Below are 25,944 nucleotides of genomic sequence, written 5' to 3'. Positions count from 1 at the left end.
ATAATTAGGTATTACTTTACCATTAATTCAAAATCACATAATTACATAATGACACAAATAAATGTATATTTATGTATATTTATTTGTGTACTTAAAATAGATACACATAATTTTATTGATTTTTTATTTAATAAAATTGGGTATTAATAGACTTTTTAGGGATATTAATTAAAATAAGTAGCCGTTTTCCCGCCTAAACCTTTTTCGGCAACAAATTTGACGTTTTACCTTTTTAAGCAAATTATTTTTTTCATTCCAAAAATACCCCTCGTTTAATTTCTCAACCTTACCGTAATATTTCGTCGATTAATTGCCTACCTTTCACGAAAAGCATTAAGATTAAATTATCTGTAATAAATAAAATTTATAAATTGAAAAATAGATTAATTTTTTATAAAATAATTGATTGTTATATATCGAAAATAATGGATATATCGAACGTTTTTATCAAAACAATGCGTTTTCTTAAAACAGTATGGGAAAGGTGTGGCAATTGCTGAAAGGATATATAGAAGGGTGTGACAATTTCTGAAAGGGTGCGGCAAGCATTGCGGGTGCGTGGAAGGGTGCAGCAATTGTTGAAAGAGTGCGACAAGCATTGTGGGTGCGTGAAAGGGTGCGACAATTGTTGAAAGAGTGCAACAAGCGTTACGAGTGCGTGGAAGGGTGCGGCAATTTTTGAAAGGGTGAGTGGAAAGGTGAGGCAATTTCTGAAAGGGTACAGGAATTTACTAAAGGGTGCGGGAAGGGGTGCGAGTGCGTGAAAGGGTGCGGGTGCATGAAATATCAAAAATATATAATATAATATATATATATATATATATATATATATATATATATATATATATTTTATATATAATACTGCACCCCTTTATATATAAAGGGGTGCGTGGAGAGGTACAATTTCCTGCACCCTTTAGGCATTTCCCGCACCCCTTTATATAATATAAAGGGGTGTGTAAAGGGGTGCAATTTGCCGCATCCTTTAGTAAATTCCCACACCCCCTTCACGCACCCACACCCTTTAGTCAATTCTCGCACCCATTCACGCACCTACACCATTTCACGCAATCGCACCCATTCTCGCACCTCTTCATGCACCTGCACTAATTCTAGCACTTTTTCACACACCCGCACCCTTTAGTAAATTTTCGCACCTCTTCACGCACCCACACCAATTCCCACACCCTTTAGTAAATTCTCGCACCCCTTCACGCACTAGTCAATTCTCGCACCTTTTAGTAAATTCCTACACCCTTTAGTAAAGGGAATTGGTGAAGGTGCATGAAAGGGGTGCGGGAATTTACTAAAAGGTGCGGGTGCATGAAGGGGTGCAGGAATTTACTAATATATATAATATATATTAATAATATATATATATATATATATATATATATATATATATATATATATATATATATATATAATATATATATATTATATATATTTTTTATATTCCATGCACCTGTACCCTTTAGTAAATTCTCACACCTTTTTACACACCCGCACCCTTTCATGCACTCGCACCTTTTAGTCAATTCCTGTAGCCCTTCACGCACCTGCACTAATTCTCGCACCATCACGCATCCGCACCCTTTCAGGCACTCACACCCCTTCTCGCACCCTTTCACGCACCCACACTCATTCCCGTACCCTTTAGTCAATTCTCGTACCCTTTCAGAAATTGACGCACCCTTCCACGCACACTTTCAACAATTGCCACACCCTTCCACGCACCCGCAACACTTGTCGCACTCTTTCAGAAATTGCCGCAACCTTCCACGCACCCGCAATGCTTGTCGTACCCTTTCAGAAATTGTCGCACCCTTCCATACACCCTTTTAACAATTGTCGCACCTTTCCCGTACTGTTTTGAGAAAAACGCACCGTTTTGAGAAAAACATTCGATATATCGATTATTTTCGATATATAACCATCAATTATTTATAAAAAATTAATTTATTTTTCAATTTATAAATTTTATTCATTACAAATAATTTAATCTTAATACTTTTCGTGAAAGGTAGGCAATTAATAGGCGAAATGTTACGGTAAGGTTGAGAAATTAAATGCGGGGTATTTTTGGAATGAAAAAATAATTTGCTTAAAAAGGTAAAACGTCAAATTTGTTGCTGAAAAATGTTTAGACGGGAAAGCGGCTGCTTATTTTAATTAATATCTTGACTTTTTATTTAGTAGTTTAGGTTGATGGTAAAAATGTGGATTGATTAGGTATTACCAAATCCTAAATATGTGAACTATTAACAAGAATCATAGTAAAAGTTTTGGGAAAGACAGACTAGTGAGGATTAACTTTCCTTCTACATATACAAGCTCTAATAATGTGAAATGAATATTGATCCTGTAGAGAGAGTGATATGGTTCAATCAATGATCAAATTAGTTAATTATTTAAAAATAATATTAAAAACTTTTTATAATTTATGTTTAAATATAAAATTTGACTTATTTAATATTAAAATAAACATAATTTGATGGTATATATATTTAAATATGATAAATGAGGTTTGACTTCAAGTTTTCATAATAATTTTTTTAAAATTAATTTTCTGTATTGACTGTATCAAACCAATTTTATACATAATCTAATTGATTTAGTTAATAGTTGATGATTCAATCAATTAGACAAGCCAATCAAACCCAATTTTTAAAGCTATGAACTCCAATTCAATGTTTTATAATCATTACGTGATAATGTGATTTAACATGCTAGATCGATTTTTACAAATTATTATTGGATGATTAACTATGAAATTTTACATCCATATTCTCATAAATTTATTTGGAAGACAAAACTACAATAATACATGCATATATTCTCAACAGTTTATTCAGAAAGCAAAACTACAACAATACACGCACAAACACAACACAAGTCTCATAGAGCAACCACGTTTCCCATTCGCAAAAGAGTAATATATCTTATCTATACAAAAGAATTATACAAACTTTATTGTATAAATTGAGGTGATAGAATCTGATTAATTGATTTTAAAGTGAGAGAAAAAATAAATAATCATATCATCCAATCACAAACTATCATCTCAATTTATACAGATAATTTTGTATAATTTATTTGTATATATAATTTTATTTTTGGTGAAATTCCTACTATTCCAACCCAAACCTTTTCCTCAATTCTGCAACAAACCCTAGCACTTTCTTCTGATCAGGGAGCGACTTGGAAACGCTTTCCTTCTGCATACATCTCTTAGCCCAGGCAGTGAATTTGGGGCAATCTGCCTCTACGCTGAACTTGGCATATGTCTCGTATGCGTGAAGCCAACAGTAAACAGGGATCAACGATATGTCGACGTAGCCGAAGGTTTCACCTCCGAAGTAAGGCTTGTCTCCCAGCTGCTCTTCCAAGGTCTTTATTATTTCGATGAATTCCTTCTTTGCGTTCTCCTGTGCTTCACCTGTTGTGTTCCATGTCTTCCTCCCAGCATCAAATAACTGCAATTTTCTTCAGTGGGTTACCCTCTTTGCCATGAATTGGAAAAAAAAAATCAATATAACAGCAACAATTACTTACCTTCTTGTCAATGAAATCAACCCAAAACCGAGCTTGAGCTCGCTTGTAAGGATCAGAGGGGAGCAAAGGAGCTTTATCCTTCCACACCTCATCAATGTACTGAACAATGATGGAAGATTCACAGACGGGTTTGCCATTGTGAACAAGAACCGGAATCTTCTTATGAATGGGGTTCATCTGCAAAAGCAAAGGGCTCTTGTTCTTCAAATCCTCCTCTTTGTATTCATACTTCACCCCTTTCTCCGCCAATGCGATCCTCACCCTCATGCCAAACATGCTCGGCCAGAAATCCAACAGAATCACTTCGTCCGCCATTGTTACACAAACTCTACACTCAGCTGAAATAAGTCGAGGATTTTAAGTAATAATGTTGTTGGTGAAAAGTGAAGACTTTCCAGGTCAATTTATAGAAAACTTTGTAGTTCCGTAAAAATTTTGGTCTTCACTTTGCATTTGAAAAAGTGAATAAATAAATAAAGACAGATTAAATTATTTCCCAAGAAAAAGCATCTAGGCTCTTCCAAGATTAGGTCATTGCTTTGGTCACACTTGCATTTCCTTATTATAAAAATAGAAACCTAATAACTTACCAACTAATGGTGTATGTCACCTCATCAATCACATCACCTTATTATCAAGTCAAACAAAAATCATTAATAAAGAAATTTCCATAAACACCCACTTTCAATACACATAAATTTGGATAAATAGATGTTGGAACCTTACCAATTTTGGTCTCTTATATGACTTCAGAGCAAGCATTTTGCTATGGTTCATCAGTACTTCACCCTTACAGGACATCTTTAGCTTCATAAGCTTTCAATATGCTTCTTTGTGGATGAGACTGGATTAGGGAATATGCTTCTTTGTTTTAATACATCCTTGATATATGCTGATTTTTTTTTCCTTTTGTTTGTTTTAATGATTCTCAATCTTAGTTTTTATTTATTTCATTTATTTTTAATGCAGGTTGATAGTGAAATTGAGATTTTATTACCGAACTATAAAGTTGATTTTAGTGGGCATGTTGCCTTCTGTGAAGAACTGATTGATGTCCATGAACTCATTTTGTTAAATTACTTTTGGGATAGTAGATTTGGCCTTGTATGGTGAATTAGTGATGGTCTTTGAACTCTTTTGTTTTGTTATATTTGGGATGATGAATCTGGCTTGTGAACTGAATTGATGATGGAGATACTTGGATTCGATTGAAAAGTTGGGATTCAAGGATGCATGTAATGTGTTGACTTATAGCTTGTTATTAGCCAAGTAGAATTCTATATATGTTTTAAGTCTAGTTTAAGTATACCCTTGTTCGAACTAGGTTTAAATCAAAGTTATCCTAATACAAAGCAATATATATATTTGATTTATATTATCATATAATTAGGTATTATTTATTATTAATTTAAAATCATTCAATCATTTGATAATACATATCAAGTGTATATTTATTTTTATATTTAAAGTAAATATATATAATTTTATTGTATTTTATTTATAACAATATATATTTGAATTTGTTACTTAATCGCATTGGTTGTGCATAGACCTGGCCACGGGCCGGTTTGGCCCGTGAACCGGACCGAAACCGGCCCGGATAAACCCAGAACTGGACTGAACCGGAACCGAAACCGTGGCTTTACGGTTCGGTTCCAGTTCACATAAATTGGAACCGTGGAACCGCCAGTTCACACCGGTTTATGAACCGGCGGCTTACTGTGATGAACCGAAAAAAATTTGAAATTTTTTTGAAATTTTTTTGATTTTTTTTTTAATTTTATTTAAAAAGGCAACGGTTCCCTGCGCGCAGGGAACCGTTGCCTTTTGAAGGAAAAATTGATTTTCAGAGAAAATCAGGGGACTTGGTCCCCTGCAATTTCTCTGAATCTCAATTCACCCTCCTATTTTTAATTTTTTTCAAAAAAGTTTTTTCCTATATATACTCCTCCAAATTTCATTCTCTCAAATTTCAATCTTTCTACTCTCTCACTCAATCCTTCAAACTCTCATTCTCATTTTGTAAATTTTTAATACTCTCTAAATCTTTCAATTCAATCAAATTTTCTTAAATTTAATTAAATTCTTTCTTAATTTTTTATTAATTTCAATTTCAATTTTAATTTTTTTTATACAATTCATAATTAATTATAGAATTTATTTCTATAATTAATTTTTTTTATTATCTTTTATAATTAATCATATAATTTATTTATATAATTAATTTTATTTATTGTAATTAAGTCCAAGTCTTTCTTTTAATTTTCAATTATTGTAATTAATAATTTAAAAATTAAATCAAGATCATGTATTAGAATTGACTGTTCAATATCGGTTTCGAACCGAAATCGTCAGTTTCGAACCGCAGCCATGAACCGGAACCGGCGGTTCCGAACCGTAGACGAACCGTCCTGTTACGGTTTCGGTTCAGGTTCCTTATATTTTCGAACCGTGAACCGGTGGTTCCGAACCGAAACCGACGGTTTATGAACCGTGGCCAGGTCTAGTTGTGCATAATTTATACAAAAAGAAAATCCAAAATCGAGTAACTTGTTAGCGGAGCTCAAGGAAAAAAAATTAAAGCTCATCAATCTCAAAGCAATTTTAAACAACTGCCTACTTAAATCAAGTCTAGTTTAAGTATACCCTTGTCCGAACTAGGCTTAAATCAAAGTTACCCTAATACAAATGCAATATATAAACCACAAAAGATGAAACTTCACCATGTATATTGTTTTTGGTTAATATACAATAAATCACATCCATGTACCCTTAAACAAAATTGAAAAAAATTCTCAATCATCTTCACACTCTGAAATTCCTCACTAAATTTTCCCACCTAATTAATATAATTTCCCAGTTTTATTAACAAAGGAGTATTTATAGTAATTATTATTATTCTAATGACAATTCAAATTAAGTAAATTACTTTTAAAACCCTTATTATTATTTTTTCCTTAAAAACGATATAATCTTCCACCAGCGTCGCGGTTCTTGTGGGAAATGTTAACCGTGCTGCACACGTGCGATGTTGTTCTTCTCACTAACCCACGCACTTCCGGCACCATGTAGCTCCTAATTAACGGCCATTTAACCCCGTCAAAAAAGGGTTGACGTTTAATATCCGTCGCACCTCTTGCGCATCCTAGCCTTCTCCGTGGGTCTTTCACTAATAACTTCTCAATCAAATCTCGCGCTTCCGCTACACCTTTCTCTTCCTTTTTCTCCACCTGGATTTTCAACTGTCTGCTCGAGGCTATTTTACGCAGCGTGCTCTCTTTGCTCTGTCCCTTAAACGGCGTCATCCCGTACAACAACTCGTGTATAAGAATCCCGAACGCCCACCAGTCAACTCCGTTACCGTGACCGTTACCAGAGACCAACTCAGGCGCCAAATACTCATGTGTACCAACACAAGACTTCGAAAACGCAGTCACCGGCTCCGCCACAAACTCCGCTTCCATTTTGTCCGAATCGCGGCGGTTCGCGACGGAACCGAAACAACAGCACCGGTTTCTTCTCAGCCAGAACTTATTACTTATCCGATGAAGCCGGTTCTGAAGAGTCGGCACCACGTCGGCTTTGAAACACAAATCGAAATCCGATAACATAATGTGTCCGTCTTCACGCAAAAGAATGTTCTCTGGTTTCAGATCGCGATAAACGACCCCGAGGGCATGGAGATATTCCAAAGCGACGAGCGTCTCGGCGGCAAAGAACTTGACAGCTTGGATTGAGAAGCGATTGCGCGGTTGCTTGAGGAGGAGAGAGTGGAGGTCGCCGTTGGGACAGTAGTCGATTAATAGACACGTGTAATGAGGCACTTCGAGGTGGGCGTAGAGTGTAGGGAGAAACGGATGGTGTAGCATGGAGAGGATCTCGGCCTCCATTTGAACGTGAGAGAGTTTCTTGGAGGTCAGTGAGTCTTTATCTATGACTTTGAGCGCAAAGGCGGTGGAGCTGCAGTCTCGGAGGTGGCAGAGGAAGACTCTCCCGAGGTTCCCCGTTCCGAGGTGGCCAACGAGTTTGAGATGCTTGAGGTGGAGCTTCCCATCGGAGGAGAGTTTCATGGCGGCCTTAATGGCGGACCAATGAGGATCCGATATTCTATTTACGCTTGTGTTTGCGGTGGCGTTGGCGTTTGTAGGGGTTGAGGTATTGGAGGAAAATATTGGATCCGGTCCACCCATGATGGGTTGACCCGATCCATTAGGGTTATAGGTTAACCCATTACTGGCATTTTACTATTTTGCCCTTGGCAGTTATTTTTAATAACTGCCACTCCCTCCTTTGTTTAAATGACATGTAACTTCCATTGGGAAGTTAACTGAAGTAAAAAAGCATAATTTACAGAGAACATAAATTGCATCACATTACTCTTCCAAAATCAATTCTCTGGGAGAATTCTTGCAGAAACGAAAGAGATAATCAGCAAATCGTGTTGTGGACATTTCCAGGAGTGCATCGAATCACCGAATCATCTCCAATTGTTCAGATTTAGTCAAACCGGGTATGCTTTCTGTGATCCTGAAATTATTTGATTATGCTAACATTGGTATCAGAGCCACTTATATCTGTTCAATTGTGATGTTGGTGATATAAACATGATTAAGAAGCATGTTTAGGGATTGAATTACGTGAACAGTATTTTATTTATTAAATAATGCGTACGGACGATTTTGCTTAATGATGGATTTGTTGCAATTTTGTGAAATTAATGCTTAGAATCATGTTAGGATGATTCCTGAATATGAGTTTCATGATTAATTAGAAAAAAATTGCATGAAACCGCATGAAATTGGACGAAATTCAGAGGACTATGCTTCACCCATAAACCGTAACATTCATGCCTTTAATTCGCCAAATTCCGGTGACTCCGTCGCCTGAAAATTAATGAATTCTCATCGTTGTGCCACGGGCTTCAAAAGCCCTATGAAATTGTTGCCGGAGGATGGCCGGAAGACGGCCAATTTTGCCGTCAAATAATTAGGGTTCATACTGCGTCGCGGGTCGAAATCGGTTTGGGAAAACCCAATTGCCCGACCCGAGTAGTCAACGGGTTGGTCAAACCCGACCGTCAACGGTTCAAACCGTTTAGTCAACCGGGTCGATCCAGCCCGGATCCTGACCCGAGGTAACCCGGTCAACCATTGACCAGTCAACAGTCAAAATATTGACCAGTCAACGGTCAATGCTTTGACCGCGCATGAGAGCGCGTGGAGGCGCGTGAGGGCCATGGTCCGGCGCGTGGAGGCACGTGACGTTCATTTCCCGGAGCGTGTAGGCGCGTGAGACATTACTTTGGCTAGTGGGAGCGCGTGAATGCTTCTATTTATACCTGACAGCTTATATTAGCTCAGATTCAGTTCTTTGTGATCTGTTTATGCATGAATTAAACACTTATATGTGTTATTTTGATCATGGTTTTGAATTATACTTTGCTAAACATGTGAACATGTGTTGTTTATATTGTTATGCATGTATAATTTATTATTGTCCATTTGTTGGTCATATATAGGGTAAACATGTTGACTAAGGACTACTATCTGAACTATAAGATGAATCCAGTGCACAATCTTTACACTCACATTGGTGTCATGCATGAGAGATATAACGATTTAAAAGACAAGGGCATAAAATTAACTGGAAAGGAGAGGATATCTAGATTACTAAGATCATTGCCAGATTATTGGACTTCAATAATTTCTAATCTTGTTCGGGGTAAGAAATTCAAGAATTATTGGCAATGTGTGGATGAATTACAGCTCGCTGAAGAACGCAGAATTGTAATGAATATAAGAAAATCTACATCACTCTCAATTTTCCCAAATCAACGTAGTGCGAGGCATGTAGGCTATCGCAAGTATGATAATAACTTTATCTTAGATAAAGTTACTCCTAGTATTGTTAGAGATAGAGAAAATGTTTTTTCTCAATCTGATTGGTGGAGATCAAATCCCTATAAATATGGAGAGCGTTTGATTAACAAGATGCCCTGTTTTAAATTGTACAAATCTCAAACCAAGGATAGTTCAGAAGTTAGTCATAGTCGTTGAATTTCATGTCCATATTTATTTCATGCATATTTGTTTATTTTTTAATTATGATTATGTTAAACTCTCAATGTTGATATAATATATATGTTTTATGGATTATTTGTGGGAATTCTGAGACTGATAGAATTAATTTATTCTCGTCTGGAATATACATTGACGCGATTGGATTAATTGTTAAAATATGAAACATTTGTGTTATAGACGATGATTGGGAACATGGTGAACTTTCGACTCTATGCCTTATGTGACATGTTTTAATCTTTAAATGCACAATTGCGACAATAAAATGTGTATATATCTTATTGTTGGTGTTGTGTTGCGTATCTCTGTAGTTATATATTGAAATGGCTTCGAAAAACATAATTGTCGATTTGAATAAGGGAGAAAGATTGAATGGAGACAATTATAAAATATGGAGAATGAGAATGCACTATATCCTAGATGAATAGGATGCCTTGGAAGCTGTTAATCAGGTTATGGATGAACCCCAACTGGCTGAGGGGCAGAATCCTAATAATGCCCAACATAGGCGTAATATGGACGCTTATAATTCCTGGAAAAAGAAAGATTCGACTGCCAGAGGAATACTCATCAGCTCAATGAATGATGATATTGCTTATCAGTATGAGCAATTTAAAACTGCAAATGCTATGTGGGTAGCATTGACAGAAAAGTTTGGAGGAATGACCGTCTCTAAACTGCGGCAGTTGACCATCAAGTTCGACACATATAAGAAAGTCCCCAATAAGCCAATGAAGCAACATCTAAGGGAAATGTCGAACATGATAATTGAGTTGAAGAAAGCTGGGCATGATTTGACTGATGAACAGCAAGTGCAAGCTGTTATACGATCTCTTCCTGATAGTTGGGAGCATATGAAAGTGAACATGACCCATAATGACAATATCAGGACTTTTGATGATATTGCTCGCCATCTTGAACTGGAAGCTGAGCGCCTAGAGGCTGCTGGACTAAATGCTCAAGCATATGTTGCTGAGTCCAGTTCGAAGAAGTTTTCTGGCTATAAGAGAAAATGGCGAAAATCAGGAAAAGGAAAAGAGATCGTCCAAGGACCTGTGAACAAGAACAAACGGTTCAAGCGCAAAAGAGGCAAGCGCTATGAGAAAAGAGATAAGTCTAAACTGACCTGTTATAACTGTGGTAACAAGGGTCATTTCGCCCGTGAATGCACAGAGCCGAAAAAGGTATTGTCTTATCTTGTCTCAAATTGTGAGATTTATGTTTCCAGTACCGTTTTCTTAACTGAATCTCATCCTATGTGGACTGTAGACTCAGGAGCAACAAACCATGTAGCTCGTGACAGAGACACTTTCGTAGAATTTCGTCGAATACCGAGAGAAACACGGTGGATATATGTAGGTAATAATACCAAAGTTGAAGTGAAAGGAATGGGCACATGCAAATTAGTTTTGCGCGGTGGTCAAACCTTGTACCTACATGATGTTTTATATGCTCCAGAAATTCGACGAAATCTGGTCTCTGTAATGGTTCTGTTAAAATTGGGATATTGTTTTATTTTCTCTGAGAACTTGGTTAAGTTTTTTTTTATAACGATATGTTTTATGGATGTGGATTTATGTCTGAAGGTTTTATGGTGCTGGACACCTTAAATTGTATTAATGATAATACTGTTAGTTTTTCTTTATTTGCAACTCCTAATAGTCTAGATGTGGATGCAAATAAATGGCATGCTAGATTAGGGCATATTGGCCAAGAGAGAATGAACAGATTGGCCCGTGAAGGTTTATTAGGACCTGTCACGAAAATATATTTGCCTATTTGTGAGCATTGTCTAGCAGGAAAAACTACTAGAAAACCTTTTGGCAAAGCTATTAAAGCTGAAGTTCCTCTGCAACTTGTGCACTCAGATATTTGTGGACCTATGAATGTTAGAGCTAGAAAAGGAGCATTCTATTTCATCACTTTCATAGATGATTATTCACGTTTTGGTTATGTCTATCTGATCTCCCATAAGTCAGAAGCAATAAATTGCTTTAGACATTATATGAATGAGGTTGAGAATCAGTTAGACAAAAGAATAAAAGCCTTGAGAACTGATCGAGGTCGTGAATATTTATCTACCGAATTTAAGGAATTATGTAGTGAAAAAGGAATTATGAGGCAATTGACGATTCCTAGAACTCCGCAACAAAATGGTGTAGCAGAGAGACGAAATCGAACACTGTTGGAAATGGTTAGGTCTATGATGGCGCAAGCAAATCTTCCAATTTCGTATTGGGGAGATGCTTTAATGACTGCGACTTATATACTTAACCGTGTCCCTACTAAGTCAGTAATTTCTACACCTTATGAGTTATGGACAGGTAGGAAACCTGAATTAAATATGATGCGCCCTTGGGGGTCTGCTGCATATATCCATGACACATTCCATAAATTCGGAAAATTGGGTCCAAGAGGTAAGAAATGTATCTTCATAAGATACTCTGAGCACTCCAAAGGGTACGTGTTCATAGGAGAGGACTTTGATGGAAGAGTGACTGAAATAGAATCTCGAGATGTGACATTCATAGAAAATGAATTTCCTGAAAAGAGTGATATCGATAAAAGTCTTCATCTGTATGAAACAGAAGAGGAATGTGGAGAAGGTTCGTCCCAGCGACCATTAGTTGTGTCACAAGAGACGATGTCTCTACCTATTACAGATAGTGGGAGCAATGAGGTTATACTCCAACCTATTTCGGATAGTGGGAGTGAAGATCCTCAATTGCGAAGGAGCGAACGTTCTCGAATCCCCAAGAGACGCTTCGAAATTGAAAATGAAGTTTTCATAACTGCTCCTCCGGAAGACGATGAGCCTAAAAATATCAAAGAAGCTCTATCATCCCTTAATAAGGAAAAGTGGCAAGAAGCATTAGAGGAAGAAATGAGATCCATGGAACTTAACCAAGTTTGGAGTCTAGTGGACATACCGCCGGGTCGAAAACCCATTGGGAATAAATGGATTCTTAAAATTAAACGAAAGGCGGATGGCTCAATAGATAGATACAAAGCTCGGCTAGTGGCAAAAGGCTATACTCAACAAGAAGGTATAGATTATGAAGAAACCTTTTCGCCTGTAGTGAGATTTACTTCAATCCGTGTCATTCTAGCCATAGTAGCACACTTAGATCTAGAATTGCATCAGATGGATGTCAAAACAGCTTTTCTTAATGGAGAGCTTGACGAAGAAATCTACATGGATCAGCCTGTAGGTTTCGTGGTAAAAGGCCAAGAGCGTAAAGTATGCAAGCTCCAAAAATCTATATATGGCCTAAAACAGTCATCAAGACAGTGGTACTTAAAATTTCATAAGGCAATATTGTCTTATAATTTTAAGATGTTAGAACAAGATCATTGTGTTTATGTGAAAAGATCTGATGACAAGTTTGCAATTCTATCTCTTTATGTGGATGATGTGCTGATAGCTGGGAGTGATTTGGAATATGTGATGATCATTAAAAATTGGTTATCTGCAAATTTTGACATGAAGGATATGGGTGAAGCAGATTATATTTTAGGTATAAAAATCAAAAGGGATCGTTCAAAAAGACTTTTGGCTCTGTCACAAGAGCGTTATATCCAAAAGATTCTAGAACGATTCAACATGGGAAACTGCAAGCCCGTAGATAATCCTGTGTCAAAAGGCGATTTATTGAGCCAAAACTTGTGTCCAAAGACTCAAAACGAAATAAATGAAATGTCTCTTGTACCTTATTCAAATGCGGTTGGAAGTCTTATGTACGCGATGATGTGTACTCGTCCCGATATATGCTTCGCTGTCGGATTGGTTAGTCGATATCAATCAAATCCAGGAAGGGAGCACTAGAAGGCTGTAAAGAGGATATTGAGATATCTGAAAGGCACTGTGGATTATTGTTTATGCTACCAAGGAAAAGATTTGCGTATCGTTGGCTATTCGGATGCTGACTGGGGTGGTGACTTGGACCAACGCAAATCAACTTCAGGTTATGCTTTCTTACTCCAAAATGGCGCTATATCTTGGAGCAGTAAGAAACAAACGTGCATAGCCTTATCCACAATGGAAGCAGAATTTGTAGCATGTTCTGCTGCTGTGCAAGAAGCTGTTTGGTTGAAAAGATTTTTTGAGAATTTGGGTGTAATGGATGCATCAGTTGGTCCTATAGTTATGCATTGTGATAATCAAGCTGCGATAGCTTTCACAAAAGATCCCAAATTCCATAATAGAACCAAACATATCGACACCATATATAACTTTGTCAGAGATATCATTTCGAAGAAGGAAGTGATCGTACAATATATTTCTACGCATAACATGATTGCTGATCCTCTAACAAAACCGATCTCAAGAGATGTATATCTTGCACATGTTAAGTCCCTTGGCTTGCGTAGAATATGATAGATGACTTGTTGAATATATATTGTACTTGTAACACAACGTTAGAACATCAAAGAGTTTGAATTTATTTTATGTGTTTGAATTCATGGTGTTTATAGATATACACATAGTTTATTTTTGAAATCTCAACAAGATGATAATGTCACACAAGTTTGATTGGCTCTCTCACACGAGCAATCGCCTTTGACGCTGAGGAGAGCGTGCAAAGATGAGACATATTTCTTGAGGTTGATGCGGTTTGTTGAACGCACTTAGAAAATGAGAATTGTTCAAGAAATGAATTATTTGATATGTCGCCTTGATGATTAATCAAGATGAGGTCATGACTTGATAGATTTGAAAATGACCGATTTGGATTCCCCACGTCCAAATAACTTGTGAATGCCAGATGTGAGTTCTTAATAGATAAAGACACCTGCAAGATTGGAGAGATGATTAAGAACTCAAGTTAGGCGCTGAGTGTAGCGACTGAACTAAGATCTGTACAATGTTGGTAATGACATTTTGAAAAGATACACATTGTAGCACATGATTCATACCATGTGTGCATGAATAAGACGGCCGCTTGAAGTAGTGGAAGGATAAATCCCTGCTCCTTCACTGTGTGAGACTTTATGAGGATTACCTCATGATGGTACCCTTTGACTCTTTGCTGTTATTTGATGTTTATTCTTAGTGTTGCTATCTTAGCTTGAAACCTATGGCTATGAATGATTCAGTCTATGGAACATGACTAGAAAAGCAGCTAAGTTTAAATTGAGAATTCTGAGTAGATGAGGAAGACTTATATATTACGTGTGTCCATTGGCCGGCCGGTCATGTCACTCATACAGGAGATTGGACTTGATCATGGATACATAGGAATATAACACTATAATGAATGAGGGATTAAAGGGAGCTAGTGTTATCGAGTAAGTCTGGGGTGCTGCGAGACTAACGCTTTATTTTATTTTGGGTTGAAGCGACTATGTTATTCCTAACAGATGCATAGTATATTAGCTCCCAAGTGCAGGTTGCTCGCAAGGTCGCACGACACGTTTGCTAGTATGAATTGCTCTGTTCTGTAAGATTTCTGTAGAAGAGTATTGTGATTCGGATTATCCATCATGTGTGAGTGGGAGATATTGGATCCGGTCCACCCATGATGGGTTGACCCGATCCATTAGGGTTATAGGTTAACCCATTACTGGCATTTTACTATTTTGCCCTTGGCAGTTATTTTTAATAACTGCCACTCCCTCCTTTGTTTAAATGGCATGTAACTTCCATTGGGAAGTTAACTGAAGTAAAAAAGCATAATTTACAGAGAACATAAATTGCATCACATTACTCTTCCAAAATCAATTCTCTGGGAGAATTCTTGCAGAAACGAAAGAGATAATCAGCAAATCGTGTTGTGGACATTTCCAGGAGTGCATCGAATCACCGAATCATCTCCAATTGTTCAGATTTAGTCAAACCGGGTATGCTTTCTGTGATCCTGAAATTATTTGATTATGCTAACAGATGGATTCGTTGAAGTTGAGAGTAAGACTGGAGCGGGCGCTGGAGGAGGCGAAGGTGCAGTCGGTGGCAGTGGAGGTGAAGCTGAGATCGAGATCAGTATCAGGGAAGTAGGTTTCGTCGTCCATGGGAGGTGAACAGCCAGAAATTTTGATTGTTGAGGATGAGGGAAGTGAAGGTGTTTATAAAGATGAAGAGAGATGGAAAGAGAAACAGGGAAAAGTGAATTAAATAACGACAAAATTATGTTCATAATACCTGCTTCATAAATAAAAACATATCATTATTAAATAATAACAAAATTATTAAAAATTATTTTATTTTTAAATTTAAATTATCTAATAATATAATTATTATTTATACATATTATTTATACACATAATACTAATTAAAAGCCAAATTGAGGAACCAATTTGATTTTTTTTTAACCAAAAGCGAAAATGTTAAACAAAAAACCAATTGATTTATAAGTTAACCGGTTATCTATTGAATATTAAAAAAAAAAAATTTCATATTAATCCAATAACAAAATTATTTTGAATATATATAATTTGATTCAAATAATAAAATTAAACTAAATCATTTAAAAACTATGATTTGATTTTCTTTAACTTAGGTTAATGTATCATTTGGGTTACAATTTATGCAATTTTTAGATCTAATTCAATCATAAACTTTATTTTTTAATATATTTATAAAACCATATTTTGACAAAGTTTTTTAATAAATAATTAGGTATATCACTTGTCTTTTATTTTTATTTTGTCAATTTTTTAACATATTTATTGTATATATATTTTATATTTAATTTACATACAATTTAAAAAACTATAATTCAATAATTATTTATTAAATACAATATATTTAGAAATAAAGGATTTTTAATAGATAAACCATAATTTTTCAAACTGGACATAGGAAAATAGTGATTTTTCAAACTTTGGGTAAAGGGAAAGTGGGGGAAAGGGAGGAGGGGGGAATTATTAGCATTTAAATATGGAGAAAAATATGATGAATTTATAATTTTTTTAAATATTTTTATTAAATAATGATTTTACCCCAGATAATAATAATAAAATATAGATACTTAAATTTTCGATAATTAAATGGTAGGAAGTTGGATTTACACCAAACCTTAGGTGGGATAGTCATTTGGCCTAATCAAAATATAAACAGAGGTACCCAACAGCTGGTCAACTGTACGTAACTACTTTATTTCCATTATGCCTTCAGTTTATGCTTTCTACAAATCTTGTCCCTCCCTTATTTATTTTTTAGGTCAAATGTTAATTTCCCACCCAAGATTCGATGCAAATCCAACTTGCCACCCATTAGCTATCAAAAATCTAAATATTTACCCGTTTGTTAAATTTCATTGTAACTATCAGAGGTAAAATTTTTATTTAACAAAAATATTTTAAAAACTAAAAATTTATCACATTTCTACCCCCAAGTTTAAAAACTAACAAATTCCCCCTATCTAAAGTTTGAAAATTTTTATTTCTCCCTAAGAGTTTTTCTAGCACACTACCAACGATTAGAGACGGTGGCAACGATGACATTCTCCCTCTTTCTTGACTTCTCCCTCAATTGCACTCTATTTTCAATCATTATCGACCAATGAAACCAATTAACCAAGACGAATTGTTCAAGAGACGTCGTCTCTCAAACGATGACAACGCATCATCTTTGTCTGGAGATGAAGACATATCTTTGTTGATCGTTTTTCTGAATTAGTGATGGCCAAGAATAGAACGGGAGGGAGAGAAAAGCTAGGAGAGAGAAAGAATGTGGTCATTGCCGCCAATAGACGCCAACAACGATAGCTAAAAAAACCCTAATAAAAAACGTTTATTTTTTAAACTTTGGTGAGGGTATTTGTTCGGTTTTTAAACCTAAAGGAAATTATAATGAATTTTTAATTTTTTTAAATATTTTTGTTAAATAATAATTTTACCTCTAATAATAATAGTGAAATTTAATTAGACATGAAAAAAATAGTTTGAAAATTTTTAATATAAACCAAATCATTTTACAAATTAAACTAAATCAAACCAAAATTTTTAAATGGTTTAATTCAATTTTATAATTTAAACTAAATTATTTACACACTTTTAAGACACAACTTAAATCCAACAAAGAAGAGAGCTCACACATGTTGGCTTGAAGGTAGAGTAAAGACGGAAAGACAAAGATACTAGAGATAAAATTGGTCAGAAGAAAGACAAAGAGACAAAATTTAGTCAAGCGTACCTATTTTTATCGAAAACTTTTTAGAGAGAGAAAAAAAAGGGAAACTAAAATAATTGACCATTTTACCTCTTCTTAAGCGAAAATATCTTTTTCTCTATTTTTAAGTAAAAATACCTATTTTTTAAACTTTCAAGTAAAAATATCCTAAATATTTTTTAAAATACCAAACCTTTCACCATATCTATATAAATTTCTCACTTACATATATTTTTCATATCATTCAAACACTTACTTTCACTTTCATTTTTACTTAATATCAATTATTACAGATTCATTTGGAAGAAAAAAATTCGTATTTCTAAATTCGAATCGAAAAAATTAATTCATGAGAAAAAAATATTTATACGAATCTTAACTCAAAACTTAATTTTATTTGTTAAATTTAGTTCGTATGTTATGTAAAAGGGGCATTTGGATATCTAATAATAATTTAGGGGTTAAATGAAATGTTAAAAAAATATTAGGGTATTTTGATAATACACAATGTATGCAGGATTTAAATAAAATATTAGAAATATATATGTGAAAATATCCTAGAATGTCAACAATCAAAAAATTAAGCTAAAATTTGAAAATTATATATTTGAAAACCTTAAAATGACAAATATCGAAAAACGAAACTAAAATTAGAAATCTACATGTTGAAATACCCTAAAATATCAAAAAATGAAAAATCGCTCATAAATCTGAAAAGTATAATTCAAAATATCCTAGAATGACAAAAATAAAAAAATAACCCTGAATCCCAAAAAATAAACGTTGAAATAGTTTAGAAACAAAAAATGAAATAAATTTATTCACCCCAGGGAATCTCGAGATCAATCGGGTTGGATCTCTAATTAAATCTAATGCATATTTCGACAAAAAAATCATTATTTTAGTATCTAATTTCAACACAAATCAAATCTATACATCTTATAACGCAATAACCCTAAAAATATTCAATCAAAACAACCAAGAATGAAGACATTTTATACATTGTTCAAAATCAAAACCCTAAACATTTAATGCTAAAAATCTTTATGGAATTGCAAGAATCCTAACAATAAATTGATTTAAACAAAAGTATGAATGACATACTAACTTTTTTTGTCATTTTTGGTGGCCCAAAAACACGAAAAAGTTGACAAAAATCTGAAGAAAATGAATGAATGCAGAGCGCCTTGTGAGAAACCTGTGATTTTTGAGTATTTTAACAGTAATCCTAGGGAAATTTAGCTAAAAGGGTGTCAAATTTTTTTATTTATATATAAGGGCATTTTGGTCATTACAGCTAAAGATGGCATTTTTGCTTAATTTCTAACTTTTTAAAAAATTTCGCTTAAGTCCCTATTGTTTTAGCCAATTACTTTAATTTCCCAAAAAAATGAACAAGAATTGTCATTTCACAATTTAGGGATATCTTCAAATGCATTAAATATTAGGCCAAACGACTATTTCCCACCTAAATTATGCTGAATTCTCAAAGTTTCCCCCATTAACTATAAAAATACCGTTTACTCACCCATGAGCAATTAAAATTAACAATAGTAAGGGTAAAATCGTTATTTTATAGTTAATATTAAAAATAAACTTAAATATGATTTCATTTCCCCCCCTAAAAGTTTAAAAACTAACTTTTCTCCCCTAAGCTAAGTTTGAAAAGATCATATTAAGCCCCCTAGGTTTAGTTTCCAAACCCCTTTACTTTCTCCGGCGCCATCGTCGGTCGTTTCTCTCTCCCGATGGTTTCTCTTCATTGACGGCCCTCTTCAGCTCCACTCTAACCCATCCGGCGCCGAAAGATGTCGTTTGGGAAGAGAAATCATCTTCCTAGACAACAAAGATGAGATTGATCGATCTCATCTTCATCGTCTGAGAAGACGATCGTTATTGTCTCCAAGCAAAGGAAAACAAATGATCGATATTGTCTCCCAGGATGACGAGCTCCCTGCACATGAGGACCAGGAGCAGGTAATTGAATTTTCAAGAAATTTAATAAGTACGATTAAAATAATTTATCATCCCATTTAGTCAATTCGTGTATTGGACCACAGTTGGTCTCGAAAAAAAATGTAGTCGATATAGCTTCACTTGCGGATTCTCCAGCTATGATCCAGCATTACAGAAGGTATTAAAAAGTTCAAATTTTTAAAAAATTTATTAAGTTTGGTTGAAATAATTTATTATTCATTTCAACTGACGTATTATTTGTTTTGGTGTAGTTTTTTCGTACAGTTCGCGGTAGGATTGTCAAGAAGGGACCCCTCATTCGTAGCCCATACATGAATCCCTTGAAACCACGGAGCCAACGAATGAGACCGTCTGTGCAGTTATCGAGCATCGAGCGTAAGGAAATATTCAAGAAGTGGTATACAAAGTCGAACCTATTCGAGAAATGTCATGTATATGACATAGGTGAGAGGACCAAAATTACATTTTGGGGTACACTCGTGGACACATCCGAATGGTTGTCTAACGAGATGAGTTCACTTTAACAAATTAACTTCATTTTTTGCTTAGATAATTCTTCTACGGCATGATAACATTATATTTTCGGTTTTTTCAGCATGTAGATTCGTTTTTAGGATTATTACGTCGACGCCAACATGATGATACTATGAATGTTTGACAGAATTGGACGATAGTTTTGAGTTGCTTTGTTGGACACATCTTTCATGAGTATGTCGCCTGGATAAGAGATCAATATAACTACTAGTTCCCTCTGCTCTTTACAGGCATGGTGGATGCGGATTATCCACCTGAGTTGCATTTGCAACCTTGGGGTGTGATCGATGAGGTTAGTATTCGAATCTCAAGTACCTTTCGAAGAATACTGAATTAAGATCTAATATATGTATTATATCAAATTGTGCAGGTTTATATCCCAATAAACTTCGATAAAGCGCATTGGATAATAGGGGTGTTGGATTTGAAGAAATGGAAGATTACAGTTTACGACTCCTTACAGAGTTTCACTGTTGACCCTAAGCTATTTAGGCGAAAGATGTTGGGATATATGTCGATGATACCACACTTGCTAACTACAACATCATTTTGGTCTAACACGGGACAAAGTCCATGGGACGATCCATTTGCATTGCATAGGGTGGTGGATATACCACAGCAGACGCCCTTATCAGGTGACTGTGGTATGTTCATGTTACGATACATCAAGTGTTTAGCACTTCGCCGATTGTTATCTTTTGAGGGGGAGGACTCAGTACGCCTACGCACACGTTTGGACACACAGCTATTTTTTCAGGATATTGATTGACGATTATATTATATGTTATTTGTATTTATATATATGTTTATTTATTCATATGTATATATGTTTATCTATATATTGATTCATTTATATGCATTTGTCTTTTATATAGTTATCATAAACGGCAAATAAAATGGAAAAAAAACGATATAAAAAAATAACATTTTATAATCAGAATCTGTCCTATGTAACAATCACAAACATTAAAGTTACAGAAACAAGTACAAAGATAACATTTATATTAAAATTAACAATCACAAACATTAGAGTTACAGAAACAAATACAAAGACAACATCTATATTAAAATTAACAAGTGCAGTTATTTTTCATCCTTCTTTTTTTTTCCTGAACTTGATGGTACAGAACTAGGTATTGGAATAAGACTCTTGCAATTTTATCTTCTATGTCCAAGTTTGGTATAATAGCAGGGATAAATACATCAAAATGACGAACTTTTCTCTTCTCGCCTGAAATCCTAAACACAAACTTTTTTTCTCTCTTTAGAAATTTCTCTCAGATATGTAAAAAATGAAAGAAGATATGTGGCTTATATAGAAATAGAGGAAGGGTAGTTTTGGTATTATTTTGAAGCATTTTTGTTTAAATACCGTAAATTAAGGGTATTTGGTTTAAACCCCAACATTAGGGGTAAATTTTTTATTACCCTTAAAAAAATAATAATTTAATTTTGAATGATAGTTTTGGTATTTATGGGGATATTTGAGGCATTTTCGTTTAAATATTTCAATATAAGGGTATTTTTGCTTAAACCCTAAAATTTGGGGTAAATTTTATATTATCCAAAAAAAAAGGGTAATTATTTTAATTTCCCTAATAATAATAATTCTTATTGTAAAATAATTTTTAAATAATGTGGTTAAGTTATGCTAATTAATAATTAATCTAATTTAATTATCAGGCTGTCTTCCGTGTTGTCGGTCCATTGATTTTCAGTCTTCCGACTTTCCACTACACTCAAAAAATCTTTCCTATTTTAGTTGCAATTTGCAATTTATATAATTTTTTACTCTATTTATATCCTTTTTTTTTAAATAAGATATTGTAACATTATCAAATTTTAAAAAATATAGAATATTAATAAAGCATAGAAGGGAGAGAATTATTAATGGAAATTCAAAAAAATAATTAAAACTATTTATACATATTTTTTAATATATAATTAGGTATAAACACAATATATCATCAAATCAGAGTCAATAATTTTGAATGGAATTGGTCATATTGATATCAAAATGAAAATTTGCGACTATTAGAGTTTGTCTAGGTCGCAGGTCAAAACCAAATTAAAAAAATCTGAAATTTGACCCGTTAGTAAAAACTAACTTGGCCAAAGTCAACTTAGGTTTATTTAATCCGTTTACCCAGATGACCCAAACCACCTTAATGCAACCTTGACCTTGGATGCGTGAATTGTACACACAAAATTTATTGGATGAAACATCACACGTGACACACACGTATGATAGGAAGAAAGATTCTAATCAGCATGTAAACGCGCGTGAGAGATTGCTTCAGTGTGTGAAGGCACATGTTTAGAACTTGGAAGCATGTGGAAGCACATGTACCTTGAAGGAGGCGTGTTGAGACATGTCACAACGCATGGGAATGTCTTGGTGGCGTGTGAGGGGCATGAAAGGTTTCATTTGGCACATGGGTAGTCTCTAGAGGCACCTATAGGCTTACGGTGGGGTTGAGTAACAAGTAAACTCTTCCAAATATGTGTCAATGCATATAAATAATGAATCGTAGCGAGTGGTTCCACGTAATAATGTATAATTGATTCTTGGTAGTGTGTGTATATGCACAAAAGATATTTTTGGATACATTACTATGTGAAGGTCTTATGAGAGCATGCGTTAAGGTTGTAAAGTTTTTTTGGGTCACGTTAGCTAATGCATTTAAGAGGTTTTCTAAAGTGTATATGATTAAATATTATTTTATTTTTAATTTAAAATTATTCAATCATATAATAATATATTATCTATACATTCAATTATATTTTTAAAAATGTATATATATAATTTTATTGTAACGTTAAATGTGTCTGATTAAGCAACGCATCAATTGGATAAACTTCCCCGGAATATGTTCAACTTGTCTTGCACTACGATGAGAGCTATGTGGTGTGTTGGGTTGAGGGTGACCATGACCACCGCCGGCAGCATCATGTGATGTGTTATTGCATATTGTTAAAGTTGACTCTTGCATATTCCATCACATGCACCGCCTGCTTATGCTGCCCAAAATAACCTGTTTTAACGACCCAATTATGCAGTTAATTAACTAATATTATTATTAACGACTGTTGAGCCAAAAACACAAGGAAAGAAGTAAAGAATTAAGGCTCACCTCTGAGAAATTCTTTTTACTCAAAATATTTATAATTTGTACAAGTACTAACATTTTATTTTATCTAATTTTTAACTGAGTAAAATAAAATATTATATGATAATTTAAAAATGTAATAAATTAACTCTATAGGTTCAATAAAGCAACTATATCGTAAGAATGTGAGTGTTAACATTTATATTTGTTAGTAATTAATAAAAAAAAAACAGACATAAAAACTAGAATTGGATTTAAATTGAACTGAATTCGAATAGAATGAAACTCATTTTTAACTCATTTTCAGGTGGGTTCGGCTCATTTTTTGCTCAGGCTAATGCTCACCGAGCATGGAAAAACACCAATTCGTGTTCAATCCATTTCATTATTTAAGAGTTCATGATAAACTCACACCTGACATGAGTTCATATGAACAAGTTGGACTTGGCTTGAGTTTGCACAAGATATTCTGGTTGACTCTCCTAAACAACATTATTCCTTTTAATTTTTTTAATGATGCGAGTAATGCTCGGCTAATAAATTGAATATGACCTCTATTCGGGTTCAAACTCAAGTTCCCTTTCTATACTATTACCTAACTCGTATTCAAGTTTATTTTTGTTTACTTCATATTCATATTCCAACTCGCTTGAGCAAAACTCATTTTGAATCCAACTCTACATAAAATATGTTTATGTGTTTTGACAATATCAATTGAAATGGTATTTTATAGTTTTTTAACTCAATTTATAACTTTACAACTCGTCTAATAATTGAATAATTAATTGTAAAACATTCAATTGAAGTACCAACTAGTCACTATCAATTTCTCTCTTATAATTATTTGAATTACGATGAAGAAATAATTTATAATTTTAACTACAAATTTAAGTATTTGATATAATCTTTTGCTCTCTAAAAGGACTTTCACGCTCAAAGAAAGCTTAAAAGATAGAAATATAATTACGCTGAAAGTGAAAAAAAGAAAAAGAAAAATAAAAAGCTTCATGCATGCACAAGTTCTTAATTTCAGGCTTTTTCGGTGCAATGTATCCACGAATAATTTATTTAGTCTTCTCACCTCAACTTTACTTCTCCATATGCATCAAACTTTATAATTAGATCCCATTTCCATATGCAAAGAAATAAATGTAAGATGGAATGTGTATAGATACTTGGAATCAACAACTACATATTAATTTTCAAAGCTTTCAACAACAAAGATGCCCATGAAATCATGAGAAATAAATAAGTAAATAAAGTGTTGATTTCCCAACAATACAGTTGGGTTTGGCTTCTGTTTGTCTCCTCAACCAGATCCACCAAATTGTAGTTGAAGAAGATGAAGATCAAAATTATTCAAATGTCAGATAATTAATAGATTAAGCCAAAGAAAAGATAGAGGGTTCGAAATGAATAATTCCAAGAATTTGATACTATTTGTCTTGTGCTTCAACTTGGGTATAGTTATTTCAGTTGGATGAAGGTGGGTTTGAAAATAATTTAAGTAATTGATTATGGGAATAAATTAATATGAGAAAATTGTCTCTTTTAAGAAAAGCAAATTAATTAATTAAGGTTAAGATAATATGTGACAGTTGTTGAATCTTTAATAATTTAATTCATAATTGTGTTGGTGATTAATGCACAGATGACAACTTTTTTATTTGAATATTCAATCCTAAATTTTAATTGAAATGGATATTATATTTAATTTAAAATAAAATTAAATTATATAACATTTGGATGTATCAAACTATCACCTTTTTCCAACAAATAGACCAAACATTATTTTTCCTAATTAAATGGTCAAGATTAGTCTTTCCAAATTCCGTATTAACTTGACTAAACTTTCATATTTTTTTTTTAATTGAAGGTATTTGAATTATCGTTTATCTTAAACGACATTGCAACCCACAAAAGACTTCAAAATATACTTTTTGTCTCAAATTTATTTTAACAAAATACACCTAAAATAAATAAAATTTTTGATATTTCTTTATTATTTCATAACTTTTTCTAAAATATCAAAATTACCCTTCCCCTCATCTATATAAACCCTCCTCACTCACTTTTATTACACACACTTCTCATATCACTCAAACACTCACTCTCTCGCTTTCATTTTTATTCAAGATCAATTAGTGGGAATTCGTTCGGAATAAAGAAGTTCGTATTTTTAAATTTGACTCAAAAAAACCTATTCATCAAAAAAAGGTATTTATATCAATCTTAGCCTAAAACTTAATTTTATTTGTTAAGTTAGTTTTTATGTTGTAATATAGGGGTTAATGTAATGTTGGACAAATATGGGGGTTAAAGTAATCCTAGATAAATATGGGGGGTTTTTGGATATTTTACAATGTAAAGGCATTTTGATATTTCTTTATTATTTCATAACTTTTTCTAAAATGTCAAAATTACCCTTCTCCTCATCTATATAAACCCTCCTCACTCACTTTTATTACACACACTTCTCATATCACTCAAACACTCACTCTCTCGCTTTCATTTTTATTCAAGATCAATTAGTGGGGATTCGTTCAGACCAAAGAAGTTCGTATTTTTAAATTCGACTCGA

At 33.9% G+C, this 25,944-nt stretch overlaps 2 protein-coding genes across 2 annotated transcripts; both read right to left on the bottom strand.

Annotated features, from left to right (window-relative positions):
* Positions 1 to 2,734: 2,734 nt before the first annotated feature.
* Positions 2,735 to 3,946, bottom strand: LOC123201640 (probable glutathione S-transferase). The gene is made up of 2 exons (XM_044617230.1): positions 3,556 to 3,946; positions 2,735 to 3,476 (listed from the first exon to the last, which is right to left on the bottom strand). The coding sequence occupies exons 1-2, from the start codon at positions 3,868 to 3,870 to the stop codon at positions 3,132 to 3,134; spliced, it is 660 nt and encodes a 219-aa protein (XP_044473165.1). The 5' UTR covers positions 3,871 to 3,946; the 3' UTR covers positions 2,735 to 3,131.
* Positions 3,947 to 6,460: 2,514 nt separating this feature from the next.
* Positions 6,461 to 15,641, bottom strand: LOC123202382 (serine/threonine-protein kinase WAG1-like). Its single transcript, XM_044618294.1, has 3 exons — positions 15,515 to 15,641; positions 15,333 to 15,339; positions 6,461 to 7,710 (listed from the first exon to the last, which is right to left on the bottom strand). Exons 1-3 carry the CDS (start codon positions 15,639 to 15,641, stop codon positions 6,513 to 6,515), a joined length of 1,332 nt encoding a protein of 443 aa, XP_044474229.1. The 3' UTR covers positions 6,461 to 6,512.
* Between the last annotated feature and the right edge of the window lie 10,303 nt (positions 15,642 to 25,944).

The sequence above is a fragment of the Mangifera indica genome, chromosome 18 (assembly GCF_011075055.1).
Source record: "Mangifera indica cultivar Alphonso chromosome 18, CATAS_Mindica_2.1, whole genome shotgun sequence".
Classification (NCBI taxonomy): domain Eukaryota; kingdom Viridiplantae; phylum Streptophyta; class Magnoliopsida; order Sapindales; family Anacardiaceae; genus Mangifera; species Mangifera indica.
Note: the sequence above shows the minus strand (reverse complement) of the source record. Positions and strands in the feature narration are given on the sequence as shown.

Coding starts and splice junctions, on each gene's coding strand:
- LOC123201640 (XM_044617230.1), bottom strand. CDS start 3,870: ATGGCGGACGAAGTGATTCTGTTGGATTTCTGGCCGAGCATGTTTGGC. Junction 3,477..3,555: donor TTGATTTCATTGACAAGAAG/GTAAGTAATTGT, acceptor AGAAAATTGCAG/TTATTTGATGCTGGGAGGAA.
- LOC123202382 (XM_044618294.1), bottom strand. CDS start 15,641: ATGGACGACGAAACCTACTTCCCTGATACTGATCTCGATCTCAGCTTC.